The sequence below is a fragment of the Bos indicus genome, chromosome 20 (assembly GCF_029378745.1).
Source record: "Bos indicus isolate NIAB-ARS_2022 breed Sahiwal x Tharparkar chromosome 20, NIAB-ARS_B.indTharparkar_mat_pri_1.0, whole genome shotgun sequence".
Classification (NCBI taxonomy): Eukaryota; Metazoa; Chordata; class Mammalia; order Artiodactyla; family Bovidae; genus Bos; species Bos indicus.
The window spans coordinates 59,208,153-59,225,985 of NC_091779.1; the positions used below are offsets into that span (position 1 = coordinate 59,208,153).

Below are 17,833 nucleotides of genomic sequence, written 5' to 3' on the forward strand. Positions count from 1 at the left end.
TTTTGTGGAGAACAGGCTCTAGGTGCACGGGCTTCAGTAGCTGCAGCACATGAGTTCAGTGGCTGCAGCTTGCTGGCTCTAGGGCATGGCATCAGTAGTTACGGAGCATGGGCTTAGTTGCTGTGTGGCATGTGGAATCTTCCAGGACCAGGGATCAAACTCGTGTCCCCTGCATTGGAGGTGGATTCTTATCCACTCTACCAGCAGGCAAGTCCCTGCGTGAATATTTATTGAGAACCTTCTGTGTACTAGGACACAGAATAGGCACTTGGAACACTTAATAAGCAAGTAAATTATGTAGTATGTGAGAAACTAATAAACACTGTGGCAGGGGGGGGGAATAGAAGGATAAGGGAGATGGGGAGTTACACAGTATGTGGAGTGAGGGGATGTGTTAACATTTTAAATGGGATGTTTAATGGGATTTCTAATGGAGTGGGACTCCTAAGAGATGGACAGGTGAGCCAAGGCCTGGAGGAGCAGGGGGTGCTGGCCTTGGGGACGTTTAGAGAAGTGCTGAAGGAAGAGGAGCTGGCATCAGTGCCTCTGCTGGGAGGGAGCCTCGTACTGTCTCCAATGTGATGGAGGCAAAGCACAGCAAACACGGTGGCTGAGCAGTGGTGAGCGACCATGCTACTCATCCCATGTATATTTCCTCTGTGTCTGTTGCAGCATTGTTCACAGGTTGAACAATCTATTAGGCTAGCCAATATTGAGCAGGCTCTGGGAATTGGTGATGGACAGGGAGGCCTGGCACGCTGCAGTCCATGGGGTCACAGAGTCGGACATGATTGAGCAACTGAACTGAACTGATTGAAAGTGAAAGTTAGTTCCATAGTTGCGTCTGACCCTTTGTGACCCCATGGACTGGCTCACCAGGCTCCTCTGTCCATGGAATTTTCCAGGCAAGCTGACCAAAACGATTTTGGGATTTTTCCATAAGATGTTATGGGAAAAACTCAAATGAACTTTTTGGCCAACCCAATACTATACATTTCTAAAGAAAGGTTTACTTTTTTTTTTTTTTTTTTAATATTTATTTATTTGGCTGCACTGGGTCTTAGTTGAGGCATGTGAACTCTTAGCTGAGGCATGTGGAATCTAGTTCCCTGACCAGGGATTGACCCAGTCCCTGAATGGGGAGCTCGAAGTCTCACCAAGGAAGTCCCTGGAGATTTATCTTTAAAGATAAAACACAACTTTATCTTTGGTCAAGGGGTGGATTTTTATGACTTCACCTACATGGAGAGTAGATCTGCGGAGGAACTTGAAAAGGATCCTGTAGGGGCAGAAGGGAAGGGCACAATGGGAGTAGGTCAGAGTCACACTTAACATTCATACCAATGCATATTGATATACATATGCCTGGAAGGAAAGCTATGGCAAGCCTAGACAGCATACTAAAAAGCAGAGACATCATTTTGCCGACAAATGTTCATCTAGCCAAAGCTGTGGTTTTTCCAGTTGTCATGTATGGATGTGAGAGTTGGACCATTAAGAAGGCTGAGTACTGAAGAATCAATGCTTTCAAACTGTGGTGCTGGAGAAGACTCTTGAGAGTCCCTCGGACAGCAAGGAGATCAAACAAGTCAATCCTAAAGGAAATCAGCCCTGAATATTCATTGGAAGGACTGTTGCTGAAGCTCTAATACTTTGGCTACCTGATGAGAACTGACTCATTAGAAAAGACCCTGATGCTGGGAAAGAGGCAGGAGGAGAAGGGGATGATAGAGCATGAGATGGTTGGATGGCATCAGTGACTCAGTGGACATGAGTTTGAGCAAGCTCCACTGGATAGTGGAGGACAGAAGAGCCTGACATGCTGGTGTCTATGTGGTCGAAAAGAGTCAGACGCAACTTAGTGACTGAACAACAATGCATACATAGCTTGTAATGGCAATGAAGACTCATCATTTAGACATGAAAATTTAGAAATGTATGATTTGGGGATGATATCTCTTTCTGTGTCTTCTTTGTCTCTAATCCTTGAACCCTTGCCCTTGTTTCTTTATGTTCCAAGCTTCCTAAATCAGAGCACATGGAAGATGAATAGTCTGGAGAGTCATCACCTTAGGTAGACGTGTAGGTATAGGAGTGGCCTTCTTCAGTGAGTCCTTTGTATATCACTGACCTCAGTGACTCTGGCCCTTCAGTTTATGGGGTTTCCTATGGCAAAGTTGTTCCTGAGATCCTCAATTCAGGCATAAGATGCCTTTCTTGATGGGAATGACATTGACCTTGACATCCAGAAATGGTTGAGATACTGTAAAGTATGTTACAGTTTGGCATAATCAAAACAAACATGGAATTTAGAGTTGGGAAGAATTTAAGGGAAAATAGTGGCTTTGCCACTTTGGGATAAGTGGTTTTGAGGAGGTTATTTAAACTTTTCAAGGTTCAGTTGCCTTGGCTATGAAGCAAGGATAGTCATGTCTACATAATAGGATTATTGAGAATTCACACAATTTATATAAACCCTGGAACATAGAATATGCTCAGCAGATGATGGGCATTGTTATTTTATCTTTATTTTTTTAGTTTATTTCGATTTGTCTGAGGCTTGCCTAGGTTGGACAGGATTTTGTGGACTTCCTGCATTCAGCACCTATTTCTTATGCTCCGTTAGGACACAGGGCTTCATAAGATTTCCCTTTGTTAGCTATGTTGGTGAGAGCTGCCCAAAGACATCAACTCCCTCTGTAAGGATTTTAAAATCACTTAGTTCAAAATGTTTAGACAGCAATAGTGTTTTGATCTTTTAATTTACTCATCTCTAAGATGGGAAAAGGTGAGTCCAGAGGTCTTTCTCAGTCTGCCTTAGTGATGTCACTTCATGATTGTGTGGTACAGCTTGTATGAATCATTATAAGCATGTTTCAGTTTTACAAAGTTTAATGATAAAGATTTAATTCTCAATCATCTTTAGAATTTATTTTGAATTATTGCTATCCCAGCTGTTCATTCTTTGGGAGTCCATCTAATCTGGTGTCATATTACCGAGGAATATGTCCCCACCCTCCACTACAGTATTCTTTGTGGCCCATTATACCCTTCCGAGGCAGCCAAGATATTTACGACAGAATTACCCTCTATTAAACGATGAATAATGCTATGGTTTCAAGGAACCCTCTTTTCCATGAAAGTCATTTCTCTAACCATGTGGTGGATACGTTGTTCTTTTCAGTTTGTTGGAAAATGGACATTTTCCATGGAAATCGGCGTGACGTTTTTCAACACAGTGCCATTGCACTTAGTTCTTTAACTGCTCCCTCGTGTTCAAGCAATCTGTTTTGATTTTATGAGCTAATATTTTCACTGAAATGACTTCACTTACGTCTTGTTCCACTTACCTTGGAAGTCGACTAAGATGGCTTTGGCAAAAGACAGCAATTTCATGGGGTCGATGGTACCTGAATGAGGCAGAGATTGCCTCAATAAATATCTTGAGTATTATTATTTGTTTATGACCTGCTCTGTTCAAAAACAGATTGTAGCCAAATGGGTTGGTTATATCCTTTTAAGAATTATGCTTAGAGCATATTTTCCCTGAAGCATTTTAATAGATGTTATTTATTAAATGGTATATTTTATCCTATAGAAGACTTGCTAGCTCTTGCTTTGACTTAAAATATGATTGTTCACACATTTAGTTTTTCTGGGATGGACCACAGTAACATTTTAAGCTGTCATTTATTTATTTTATGGTGCTATGAGAGTTGTATGAGTTATATGAGGTTAGATGAATTATCAGTAAAGAGATAGGAGTCAGTACCCAACGGAAATGTTTGTTGTGGGTAGATTGATCAAGAATAAGTGACATAGCACAGAGCCCTTGGATGTGCTCAACATGGATGTAAATAATATACTGGTTCATAGAGGAGAATCTCTTAAACACAGGTAGTGTTACAAACAAATCTAGATAAATTCCTTCCTTAAAATGTTGTTGTTCAGTTGGTCAGTCGTGTCTGACTCTTTGCGACCTCATGGACTGCAGCAGTCCAGGCTTCCTTGTCATTCACCATCTCCTGGAGTTTGCTCATACTCATGTCCATTGAGTCGGTGATACCATCTGATAGTGAAACTCATCCTTAAGATGAGCTTGTATCAATATTTGGCAGCTCTTCATGCTGACAACAGCTGGTCATTTAGTGACTCTCAGCTGTGTCCTTGATCCCGTTTTGAGTGCTTCACAGTCACCTTATGTATTTTCTGTCATTATCACAACACCTGAAGTGAAAGTGAAAGTGTTAGTCTCTTAATGATGTTAGACTCTTGTGACCCCATGGACTATAGCCTGCCAAGCTGCTCTGCCCATGGAATTCTCTAGGCAAGAGTGCTGGAGTGGGTTACCATTTCCTTCTCCAGGGAATCTTCCTGACCCAGGGATCGAACCTGGGTCTCCCTCATTGCAGGGAGATTCATTACTATCTGAACCACCAGGCAACACCTCGGTGTCATTATTCCCACTGTATGTATTTGAATACACAGTCCCAGACCGATGAGTTGACTTGTCACACACCTTGGCCAGGTGTAGCTAAAACAGAATGTATCACTTACCTGGATCCAGCCCTATATCACTGATCCTTAAATGTGTTTTTCTGAAACCGTCTGTTCCTTTATTAAATGTTAAAGCTTGTTCATCACTATGATTTATATTTCTGAGTTTAATAAATGTTAAGGTAGTAAAAGAATTGATATTAAAATAGTTTCAGCAAGTTTTTTTTTTTAATACAGATATTGTTTGTACAGAAACAAAATTTTATTAACATAATATATTTAACTTGAAAGGTGGTGCCTCCTTGGACTTGAAAGCCTGTCCTCCTAAACCATCTAAATGGATCCTGGACATGACCTGGCTAAATTTGGTGGAACTCAGCAAACTTAGACAGTTTTCTGATGTCCTTGATCAGGTAACTTGTGCTTTGAATAAACTTATGATAATATCCCAGTGGGCAGCTTCCTGATTTATCCCTGGCTGTTTGGGGAAGAGAAAGATTTCTTGCTGCTGTCACTCCTAAAATGGAATGACCAGTGCTTGACCTTCCTCATGGCTCATTCATATTCTGATAAAGTACACTCCACCCATGGCAGGCTGGTCTCCAGGAAGTAATTAGTTGCCCAGGAAGTTTAACTGATGCTGTCCTGGGCCATATGTCAGTATCACCAATTGGAGGTCTACCAGTGGGAAAACAGATTCAATTAGTTTAAGAGATTGCTTTTACAATATAAAATCATGCTATTTTCGATATTTTTTTTGTTTTTCTACTCAAAATGAAACTCTAGTATTGCTTTTCTTAAAAAAAAAAAAGAGATTAGATATGGTCAAGAAGTTTTATCATCTTCCTATAGATTGAATGACGAGAAATAGGAACAACCTGCCCTTGAATGCTAAATATCCTTTCTTGCCTCTAGTTCCTGTCTCTCTCTTCTTCCTCTCCTTGTTTGTACTGCCTTAGCTAGGCATCTGGGTATGAATCTAACACAAACACCTGGCCGTTTATTTCTAGAAGTTGTTGTACTTTCATAAACAGCCAGTTTTGGATGAATTGTGTGTATATTGGAATTATGGCACTTGGGTACAGAAAGTTGAATTGGGACAAGTCAAGAAACAGGTTCTTGAAAATCTGATGACCAGCAGGAAGTTGCGTGAACAGCAAGGTTGCTTTCTTCAGCTGCACATTGAAGGCTTTGACCAGAAAATGTCCAAACACTGGTCCTTTTTCAAAACTGATGTATGATTGGGCTTTCCTGGTGGCTCAGATGGTAAAGAATCTGCCTGCAATGCAGGAGACCTGGGTTTGATCCCTGGGTCTGGAAGATCCCCTGGATACCCATTCCAGTGTTCTTGCCTGGAGAATCCCATGGACAGAGGAGGAGCCTGATGGACTACAATCCACGGGGTCACAGAGTCGGACTTAATTGAGCAACTAACACTTTCACACATGGTTGATTCACAGTGTTATGTTATTTTCTGGTGTACAGAAAAGTGATTTAGCTTTATATATACACATGGACACACACATACACACTATATTCTTTCTCATTAGGGCTTATTATAAGATATTGAATATAGTTCCCTGTACTGCAGGACCTTGTTGTTTATCTATTTTGTATATAGAAGCTTATATCTGCTAATCCCAAACCCCTGGTTTCTCTCTCTCCCACCCTCTTTCCTTTTTTGTAACCATACATTTGTTTTCTATGTCTGTGAGTTTGTTTCTGTTTCATAAGTAAATCTATTTGTATTGTATTTAGAAATGATGTGTATGTGTATGTTAGTCACTCAGTTGTGTCTGACTCTTTGGGACCCCATGGACTGTGGCCTGCCAGTCTCCTCTGTCCATCAGGTTCTCCAGGCCAGAATACTGGAGTGGGTAGCCATTCTCTTTTCTAGGGGATCTTCCTGACCCAGGGATTGAACCCAGGTCTTCTGCATTGTGGGCAGATTCTTTACCACCTGAGCCACCAGGGAAGCCTTTAGAAATGATGTCATATGGTATTTGTCCTAACGTTGGTCCTTGACTTTGCCAGCTTAGGTTGACGGAAAGCTTGAGCTGTATTTTTATGTTTTGGCTTAGGCCTGGTGATGACCGTGTAATTTGGGTGCAAGCTATTCTCTTGGGTTAAACAGCTTTTCTTTGGGAGATTTTAATGAATTCTAGCTTCTTCCCCTATGGGGTAACTCCTGGTGACCTTTCTTGTACCATTATTTGTTATTGAAGCAACTGTCTTCTGGATCTTATATTTTGTACCTGAAATCCCTCCACATAATGTAGTCTTTTGTGATTTGAAACAGGTTATTTTTTATTCTTACATGATACTTTCTGAATATGAACCCATATGCCTTTTTCCTTTGATTACACCTCTGAGAAATACACTTGGAGCTTTTTTTAAATTGAAGTATGATTGCTTAACCATGTTGTTAGTTCCAATGAAGTGAACCAGCTAAATGTATACATATATCCCCTCCCTTGTAGACCTCCCTCCCACCCACCCCCTATCCACCCCCCTAGGTCATCACAGAGCACCGAGCTAAGCTCCCTGTGCTATACAACAGCTTCCCAATAACCATCTGTTCTACACATGTATGTATGTATGCTTAATCACTCAGTCATGTCCAACTGTTTGTGACCCCATGGACTGTAGCCCGCCAGGGTCCTTTGTCCATGGAATTCTCCGGGCAAGAATAGTGGACTGGGTTGCCATTTCCTTCTCCAGTTTTACACATGATGCTGTATATATGTCAATCCAAAATCTCTCAGTTCGTCCCACCCTCGCTTTTCCCTTCTGTGTCAACATGTCTATTCTCTACATCTGTGTCTCTATTCCTGCCCTGCAAATGGGTTCATCTGTACCATTTTTTCTAGATTCCACTTACATGCATTCATATGCAGTATTTCTTTTTCTCTTTCTGACTTTCTTCGCTCTGTATGGCAGACTCTAGGTTCATGTGCATCACTGCAATGACCCAATTCAGTTCCTTTTTATGGCTGAGTAATATTCCACTGTGGGCTTCCCAGGTCATGTGGTGGTAAAGAATCTGCCCCTTAGTGCAAGAGGTGCAAGAGATGTGGGTTTGATTTCTGGGTTGGGAGGATCCCCTGGAGGAGGAAATGGCAACCCACTCCAGTATTCCTGCCTAGGAAATCCCATAGACAGAGGAGCCGCGTGGGTTACAGTCCACGGGTTGCAAAGAGTGAGACATGACTGAACAGCAACAGAAAAATGTTCCACTTATACATGTACCACAACTTCTTTATCCATTCATCTGTTAATGGACATTTAGGTTGCTTAGTCAAAGGAAATATACCAGAGAACATAAGATCATGTTTATCTGCAGATCTGACTTGTTCTGTGATTGTGGGATGTTTGTTTGTTTAATGCTTATCTCTTTTCAATTTTTGTAAGCTTCAAAGGATAATGAACTGTCTTTTTTCTTCCCCTTTATCAATTGCCCAAATGAAACAAGTGTGATTATTCACTTAATGATGATATTAAGTGGTATATTTCAAATGATTCTAGATTGATAGAGTATTGACCAGAAAGCTTCAATAATAAACATGAATTAAATGTCTTCTTTAGTTCCAAGAATGATCCTGGGAAATGAGGAAGCATAAGTGAATGAAACTTGATTCTTGATCATGGGAGATCTCATGGATCAAAACAGATTTCCTTAAAATAATGAAAATGAATTTCCATTGATCTCTTTATTCTTTACAGAGTCGTTACCACAAGGGCACAGAAGAAATGACACAGCAGCGTTCTCCTTTAAAAGGGGTCTGTAGACTGGTGTTAATACAGACTGACTTTAGAGCAAATCACATTTGATTTTCGACTCTCAGATTTTTTGGTACCAGGCTATAAAATTTTAAAAAATAGTCAAGGGATATCATTTTGTTTTCCCACTCCAGTATTCTTGCCTGGAGAATCCTGTGGACAGAGGAGCCTGGTGGGCTACAGCCCATGGGGTTGCAAAGAGTCAGATACTCCTGAGCGTGCACACACACACAGGATATCATTCACACATGTCTGGAATCGTCAGAAAAATATCTGTGAAGTCTTACTGAAAGATTTTTCTGTGATGTGACACATTTCTTATCCCCTGGTATTTTCAGATATCAAGAAATGAGAAAATGTGGAAAATTTGGTTTGATAAGGAAAACCCTGAGGAGGAACCCCTTCCAAATGCCTATGATAAATCTCTTGACTGCTTTCGACGTCTTCTCCTTATTAGATCCTGGTGTCCTGACAGAACCATTGCCCAGGTAAAAAGTGCATATATTAAAAATAAGAGAATATTTTTTTTTTACTTTTTTATTTTATTTTTAAACTTTACATAATTGTATTAGTTTTGCCAAATATCAAAATGAATCCACCACAGGTATACATGTGTTCCCCATCCTGAACCCTCCTCCCTCCTCCCTCCCCATACCATCCCTCTGGGTCGTCCCAGTGCACTAGCCCCAAGCATCCAGTATTGTGCATCGAACCTGGACTGGCATCTCGTTTCATACATGATATTTTACATGTTTCAATGCCATTTTCCCAAATCTTCCCACCCTCTCCCTCTTCCACAGAGTCCATAATAAGAGAATATTTTAAAGGAGAATTTCCTTTTAAATTTTAAAGAATATTTAAAACATTAACCCCCATGAGAATTTTCATGTGGGCTTCTGTCTAATTTTCCAACAATACAATTGTGAAAAATGGACAAATAAGCAAGAAATAACTGTACAGAGGTGTACATGTGGCTAAGTGATTTACTAATTTTCTTTGGCCTAAGTGGTACAATAAGAGTGAGTGAGGAAGCTATTTTTTTTGTTTTGTTTCTTTTTAAATGTTTTTTTTTTAATTGTGGTAAGAGTCGCGTAATATAAAACACACTCTTTTACCACATGTAACTGTGTGGCCCAGTGGCACTAAGTACATTCACATCGTTGTTCAGCTCTCACTATCACCCGTCTCTGGAGTTCTCTACCTCCTGAACTGAAACTCTGTCCCCATTAAACACCAAGTCCTCATTGTCCCTCCCCACCCCATCCCCACTGCCCCCCCCACCCCCGCCGGCATCTACCAATGTACTTTCTGACTCTATGCATTTGACTCTTCTAGGTACTTTGCATAAGTGGAATCAAAATTTGTCTGCACTTACTGTATATTGAAATGCATCTTTAATGTTAGCTTAATATAAGTCCTGCAAACAGATTGCACCATCCTTGCTTTCCCTTGTGCTATATATTAACAGTAGGGCAGTCGAAACTACGTTTCTAAGGTGGGCATATTGGTATAACATAAAGGTAATGCATTGTTCTTCCATATCATTTTTACATTAACTCAGAAAAGCTAGGGAACTCCATTTTGCCAGTAGTAATGTAGTATTCCCTGGTGGCTCAGATGGTAAAGCATCTGCCCGCAATGTGGGAGACTGGGTTCAATCCCTGGGTCGGGAAAATCCCATGGAGAAGGAAATGGCAGCCCACTCCAGTATTCATGCCTGTAAAACTCCATGGACTGAGGAGACTGGTAGGCTACAGTCCATGGTGTTGCAAAGAGTTGGACATGGACTGAGCTACTTCACTTTTCACTTTCAATGTAGTATTTCTTAAGTAGGAAGACTGTTCATTTACTAGAGAGGAGAGAGAAAGTCTACAGGGCTGTACAGAGTTCCCAAACCCATAGTCGTTACCCTGAGACGTGTCATAAACCTTGATGTGAGAAAGAAGCTTTGCCTAAAATTCCTTGAATGATACTTAGGTTTAAATATAAGCCCTGCCTCCAGAAGATTCATCTTTTCAAAGACTTTTCATCTGCTTCCATCATGGAAGTTTACGCATGAAACACACTTGTGGTGTCTTGCCCACAGCTAAAAGTTAAATGCTACTATTCCCAGACATTGATTTTTTTAATAGACTTTTAAGAATAAGTCATAAAATAACAATAGGCTGGAGTTTCTCATAGAAGGTAGGGAGTTTTCCCCTTTGCTCTCCAGAGGCCTGTTAAAAACATTCGGAGTAACCAACTCCCAGTCCTCCTAGGTACCTTGGAAATAACCGAATTCAATGATTTATTCAGAAAAGAAAAATGAGTTTTGCAACTCAGGGCCCTGAGATCACCCTTCCTTTGATTTTTCTTCTCAACTTCATTCCTTTTATCTTGCCCAAATGAATTGTCAAACAACTGCCTTATTTCAGGGGAATGTAGAAGTTTTAAGTAGACTTTTCCCTTCTCTCTCCCGCTCTCTGCCTCCCTCCCTCCTTTCCTTCTCTCTTCTTTCCTTCCTTCTTTCCCTTTTAATTCTTTCCACACTTTATTGGGGTCAATGTGGAAATTTAAATGTCTCCCATTCCTTTGTAACTTTGTTATCTTTATCCTGGCCTGAAATCCTTAGGCTGACAACAGCCATTTCTTCCTAATGAGTCTCCTCTAGTTCATTCTCACCTCGCCCACCCTAGTCCATCTTGTATATTCTAGAAGAAATAGAAATATCATTATGCTTTTCCTTTAATGGCTTCCCATGGCGCTTATGATAACATCCAAGTCTTAAGCAAGTTCTAGAAGGCCCCTTGCAAACATGTTCTCTCCTCTGAGGTTCTTATTCTCATATTAGATTTCTTGTGTGAATTTTCAACCAGACACCATCTTGGGAAGCATATGAGAAGGTCTACACTGTAGACATATTCAATCCCTATTCCCCGTAAGAGCATTAGGCTTATTGTCAGCATTTCAGCTGAGCGTGGCTGCAGACACAGTCAAAATCCTGGTTAAAAGAGCAATGTACCATCAGAGGATGTCTTGTGCTACTGCTGGTTTCTGTATAGCTGCTGAGCTAAGAATGGTTTTCGTAGTTTTAAATGCTTGAAAAAAAAAAACTCAAAACAATATTTTGTGATATGCAAAAATTATATAACATTTGAATTCCAGGGCCTATAAAGTTCTAATGGAACACAGGCTCACTTATTTATGGACTCTCTATAGCTGCTCTCATGCTGCAGTGATAGGTTAAGTTGTTGCACCAGAGACTGCATGGCCACCAAGATATAAAATATTTACCACTTGGCCCCTGATGTAGGGAACAGTATATTAGCTCATAGCTTGAATAGAAATTTCCATGTGGGATCAATGATGCATTCTATGACAAGATTGGCTTTTTGAGCTCCTTGCTAGACTAGAAGACAAAGCACTTGGCTCTTGAGAGATGCCACAGTGATGGCTGTACCAGGTACCTGTGGCTGAGAAACAACTGCAGTCTGTGGTACACCTGGGCATCCAGGCTATGAAGTCATTTCTGATCACCAAGCACACTGCCCAATGGCTGTGATGAACGTGTATACAAATAGACTTTCGGAGATGCTGAAGAATGTCAACCAAACTTTTAAAGTACCTTTCAGAAGGCTGTAAAAAATGTATGAAAGTAAAAATGTTAGTCATTCAGTTGTGTCCAACTGTGTGACCCCATGGACTGTAGCCTGCCAGGCTTCTCTGTCCATGGGATTCTCCAGACAAGAATATTAGAGTGGGTTGCCTTGCCCTCCTCCAGGGGATCTTCCTGACCCAGGGATCGAACCCAGGTCTCCTGTATTGCACGCAGATTCTTTACCATCTGAACCACCAGGGAACTGTTTATATTAATACTTACATTAGAGGATTCCATAGTGGATCTGGTCAACTGGATATTAAGAGATAAAAAATAAGTGGCATCCTGTGCTCCAAATGCAGTTGGGTTAAACCTTTAAAATTAAGTAAGTAATTCAGTAAGTATTCGATACATTTCTTTCCATAAGTAGTCATTTAATAGTAATTATCTATTTGTTAAGTATCCGTTCAATCCCAGGCATAGTACTACTTACTTGATTATTTGAATGCTTATAATTTTCCCTGAGCTTCCCAGGTGGCACTAGCGGTAAAGAACCCACCTGCCAGTGCAGGAGACACAGAGGTGCCCGTTTGATCCCAGCAACCCACCCCAGTATTCATTCTTGCCTGGAAAATCCCATGGACAGAGAAGCCTGGTGGGCTATAGTCCCTGGGGTTGCACAAAATCAGACACAACTGAGCGCATATGCACACATACGCACACACACACACATTTCCTTTAAAGCATTCTTAATAATAGAGTTGCCAAGTATTTCAAACCTTCTGTATAGTATGAAGCAGCCAGAACATCGAAAGAGGTCCCAGACAAGAATTCGGCCAAACTGGGTTCTGGTCTTTTAAATGTGTGATTATGTTTTTGGCAAGTAAAGTCTGAAAGTGTTAGTCACTCAGTCATGTCTGACTCTTTGAGATCCCATGGACTGTAGCCTGCCAGGATCCTCTGTCCATAGGATTCTCCAGGCAAGAATACTAGAGTGGGGTGCCATGCCCTTCTGCAGCATATCTTCCCCACCCAGGGATTGAACCTGGGTCTCTCACATTGCTGGCAGATAGAGTGAGGATTCAAACAAATAAGCAAGCAAGCAAATAAAGAGGTTAACCCACAAGAAAACAAACAAACAAACCTCTGCCCTATTTTCCTGGCAGGATTACTGTGGACATCATTGAAATAATCTGCAAAAACGAATTTTGGGAACCACACTGAATTGTGAATAAGGGGTTGGAGCTACTTTTGGTGACCAGTGTGCTGTTTTTGGCAGGCCCGTAAGTACATCATGGACTCCATGGGACAAAAGTATGCAGAGGCCGTTATCCTGGACTTGGAAAGGACCTGGGAGGAATCTGACCCTCGGACACCGCTCATATGTCTCCTGTCTATGGGCTCAGACCCCACGGACTCCATCATCGCCTTGGGGAAGAGACTAAAAATAGAAACGCGCTACGTGTCCATGGGACAGGGCCAGGAGATCCATGCTCGAAAGCTCCTGCAGCAGACCATGGCGAACGTGAGACCTGATGTCTACTTTTGTATTCTGTTGTTGACATTGCCACTTACAGGGTAACAATGCAGGAAAGAACCTACAAATCCTTAAGCGCTGAAATTTATGTGTTGCATTCTGTTTGCCAAACAGGGAAAAGCACCTCTTATAAAACTTTCATGGAAAAATGAATACAATGTGAAACGTTTTCTGCTGAGCCTTGAATTCTGGGAAGCTTGCCCAGTGAGAGCATCTTATTTCCTGACCTGTTTGCATAGTGCTCAACCCTGCTCCAGGTCCTGAACCTTCTTTGTGGTTCATAGCTCCCCCTCTGTGCCTCAAGTTCCAGCCCCTGCAGATCTACTTGGGGAATCCACAGCACTCTGGAATCCACAACACAATCCAGAATGCAAAATCTGTGCCCTGGAGTCCCCTAGGCCTGGCCCAGATTCCAGAGGCCAGGAATCTTCCATTACCCCGTGGTGGTACCAGAGATTTTCGGGAAACCTAGCCTGTAGCCTTCCAGGTGGGCTCCTAGAGCCCTTGGCAGCTTTCAAATTCAACAGTGTACAGCTCAGGCCATGCTCAGGACTGATCTGGGGCCATTGTAGCTGAAGTATTGTGATGACCTGCCAATGGGAGAAGTTCAGAGCTGAGGCACTTTGAGGGACTTAAAGTTACGTGAATGCAGAAGGTGCTATTTCATCTCTGGAACTCAAGCTCCAGAACACTTGTGTGTTTACTCTGGTCTAATCTTAGGTGTCCAGATGGATCCAGTTTTTTAATAGTGTACGCTCGGGTCACCACCTCGAAGAGCCAGAGGCTCCTCCCAGCCACATGAAGTCTCCCTGGTGTCCCCACGGTCATTTATCAAAGGCATTTAGAAGGTCCTTCTATATGTACCATCCTTTCTGTTACTTAGCAGGTCTAATGAAAAGGGGAGAAAAACCCCACCATCAACACACAGCAAGACTCTAAAGGGTGTACATTTTGGCAGGTCAGTTTGTAGTCAGTCCCTTGATCTTAACCTCAATTTCCACGTATAAAATATATATATGGGATTCCCTGATAGCTCAGCTGGCAGAAAACCCACCTGCAATGTAGAAACCTGGGTTCAATCCCTGGGTGGGGAAGATCCCCTGGAGGAGGGCATGGCAACCCATTCCAGTATTCTTGCCTGGAGAATCCCCATGGACAGAGGAGCCTGGCGTACTAGAGTCCATGGGGTCAAAAAGAGTCAGACATGACTGAGCATCTAAGCACAGCACAGCAATGTGGGAGACCCAGATTAGATACATAGGTCAGGAAGATCCCCTGGAGAAGGGCATGGCAACCCACTCAGTGTTCTTGCCTGGAAAATCCCCATGGACAATGAAGCCTGATGGGTTGCAGTCCATGGGATCACAGAGTCAGACCTGACTGAGTGACTAAGCACAACCTTCTTTTGGATTCCCAGCTCTGCCAGAGGCTCCCTCCACCCCTTCTCCCCTCTCCCTGCACCCTTTGGCCAAGTACAGGGTGGCAGAACTACTTGCCTCTTATTCCTACTGGAGAACATGCAGTCATGGTCTAGATGCTTTTCCAGCCTATTTTGGAGCAGACTCCATGCCTCCTTCACTAAGCCTGAGCTCTCCTCAATATCTCAAGAATCCTCTATGCCCTCCAGAGAACACCCCCCCCCCCCCACCATTTTGGACAGAACTGGCTGTCTCCCCCCAACCACCAGGCACGAGGGCCACTATGAAACCACCGGGTTCTAGGTCCTAGCTGCTGACTCTAGAACCTTCCCACTGTGCTACAGCCTGATCCCTTCCCCCAGTCTAGAACTGAGTCTGTTGGGTTCTAGAATCTCCATATTTGCCTCTTCCATCCTCAAGCCATGCCCTGCCCCCAGCTTTGGTGAAAGGGAGGGGCCTTTCTTGTGCTCTGTGCTGACTGCTGTGCTTAGTTTGCATTTGGGAGGGGGAGGGCAGAAAGCACATGATTTAAATATACCTCAGTTCAGTTTAGTCGCTCAGTCGTGTCCAACTCTCTGCGACCCCATGGACTGCAGCATGCCAGGCTTCCTGGTCCATTACCAACTCCAGGAGCTTACTCAGACTCTTGTCCATAGAGTCGGTGGTGCCATCCAACCATTTCATCCTCTGTCATCCCCTTCTCCTCCTGCCTTCAATTTTTCCCAGCATCAGGATCTTTTCCAATGAGTTAGTTCTTCACATCCAGTGGCCAAAGTATTGGAGTTTCAGCATCAGTCTTTCCAATGAATATTCAGGACTGATTTCCTTTAGGACTTACTGGTTGGATCTCCTTGCAGTCCAAGGGGCTCTCAAGAGTCATCTTCAGCACCGCAGTACAAAAGCATCAGTTCTTCAGGGCTCAGCTTTCTTTATAGTCCAACTCTCACATCCATACATGACTACTGGAAAAACCATAGCTTTGACTAGGTAGACTTTTGTTGGCAGAGTAATGTCTCTGCTTTTTAATATGCTGTCTAGGTTGGTTATACCCTTTCTTCCAAGGAGCAAGCGTCTTTTAATTTCATGGCTGCAGTCACCATCTGCAGTGATTTTGGACCCTAAGAAAATAAAGTCTCTCACTGTATCCATTGTTTCCCCATCTACTTGCCGTGAAATGATGGGACTGGATGCCATGATCTTAGTTTTCTGAATGTTGAGTTTTCAGCCAACTTTTCACTCTCCTCTTTCACTTTTATCAATAGCCTCTTTAGTTCTTCTTCACTTTCTGCAATAAGGGTGATATCATCTGCATATCTGAGGTTATTGATATTTCTCCCGGCAATCTCAATTCCAGCTTGTGCTTCATCAAGCCCAGCATTTAGCATGATGCCCTCTGCATATAAGTTAAATAAGCAGGGTGATAATATACAGCCTTGACATACTCCTTTCCTGATTTGCAACCAGTTTGTTGTTCCAGTTCTAACTGTTGCTTCTTGACATGCAAACAGATTTCTCAAGAGGCAGGTCAGGTAATCTGGTATTCCCATCTCTTGAAGAATTTTCCATAGTTTATTGTGATCCACACAGTTAAAGGCTTTGGCATAGTCAATAAAGCAGAAATAGATGTTTTTCTGGAACTCTCTTGCATTTTTGATGATGCAGCGGATGTTGGCAATTTGATCTCTGGTTCCTCTGACTTTTCTAAATCTAGCTTGAATCATCTGGAAGTTCATCATTCATGTACTGTTGAAGTCTGGCTTGGAGAATTTTGAGCATTACTTTGCTGGCGTGTGAGATGAGTGCAATTGTGGGGTAGTTTGAGCATTCTTTGGCATTGCCCTTCTTTGGGATTGGAATGAAAACTGACCTTTTCCAGTCCTGTGGCCACTGCTGAGTTTTCCAAATTTGCTGGCATCTTGAGTGCAGCACTTTCACAGCATCATCTTTTAGGATTTGAAATAACTCAACTGGAATCCATCCCCTCCACTAGCTTCGTTTGTAGTGATGCTTCCTAAGGTCCACTTGACTTCACATTCCAGGATGTCTGGCTCTAGGTGAGTGACTACACCATCGTGGTTATCTGGGTCATGAAGATCTTTTTTGTACAGTTCTTCTGTGTATTCTTGCCATCCTCTGCTTCTGTTTGGTCCATACCATTTCTGTCCTTTATTGAGCCCATCTTTGTATGAAATGTTCCCTTGGTATCTCTGATTTTCTTGAGATGAAAAATATGTCCATGATTCAGAATCCCAGGTCTAGTCCTGGCCTCTCCTTCCTCTTGGCCTCCCCTGACCGCCAGCACTGACTTCCTCCCTCTGCTAGTGCTATGCTTAGAAAACAGACACTAACATTCACAGGACACTGATTCAACTTGAATTAAAATAAATAATGGTGGAACTAATATTATAATTTCAAGAAACTAAATTAGAATTTAAATGGAATATTTTTAGCCTTCAATTTATCTGTGTTTTCTGTTAGTAGTTTAATTTCTAGTCAAATGTAAAAAGATTTCTTACTATTACTAGCATTTTTAAAACTTGTCAGAGACAATAGTGTTTTATGCCAGAATGAACCAACTATTCTAGAATAGTAAAATGGAAGATCTGCTCAGTAAGAAGAACACAAAATATTAATACTGAAAGCAGCGAGGCCAAAGAAGCAAACTTGGCTAAGGGATTCCTTTCTGTGGGTGAAGGTTCGACCATCAAAATTCTCAACTGAGAAACTTAGATCAGGAGTCACTTGTATTCTGGATGAAAGAGCATCTGAAGCCTTTTTGTTGTTATGTTTCACATTTAATTCTCCTTTTTTTGAATTGTGAACAGTATCAATTAAATTTTCATAGGAAAAAATTAAATATTTATTCATTATATACTTCTGAAGAAAATTTAAGCGGATATGTGACATTTCAAAAGGGGTCAGTTTTACATGTAACTTGATTAAGATTTTAGATCTGGTACTTAGTTTATGTTGTGCAAAGAAAAATAGGTTACACTAATCAAATCAAAATGATCCAGAATTACA

At 41.9% G+C, this 17,833-nt stretch overlaps 1 protein-coding gene across 2 annotated transcripts in view; it reads left to right on the forward strand.

The window, feature by feature from the left end:
* DNAH5 (dynein axonemal heavy chain 5) overlaps positions 1-17,833 on the forward strand; it is a 329,281-nt gene that overhangs the window by 278,180 nt on the left and 33,268 nt on the right. For both annotated transcript variants that reach the window (XM_070774842.1, XM_070774841.1), the window contains exons 69-71: positions 4,789-4,910; positions 8,616-8,765; positions 13,134-13,379. In XM_070774842.1, the coding sequence (XP_070630943.1) occupies positions 4,789-4,910; positions 8,616-8,765; positions 13,134-13,379 (518 nt within the window). The remainder of the gene's footprint in view (positions 1-4,788; positions 4,911-8,615; positions 8,766-13,133; positions 13,380-17,833) is intronic.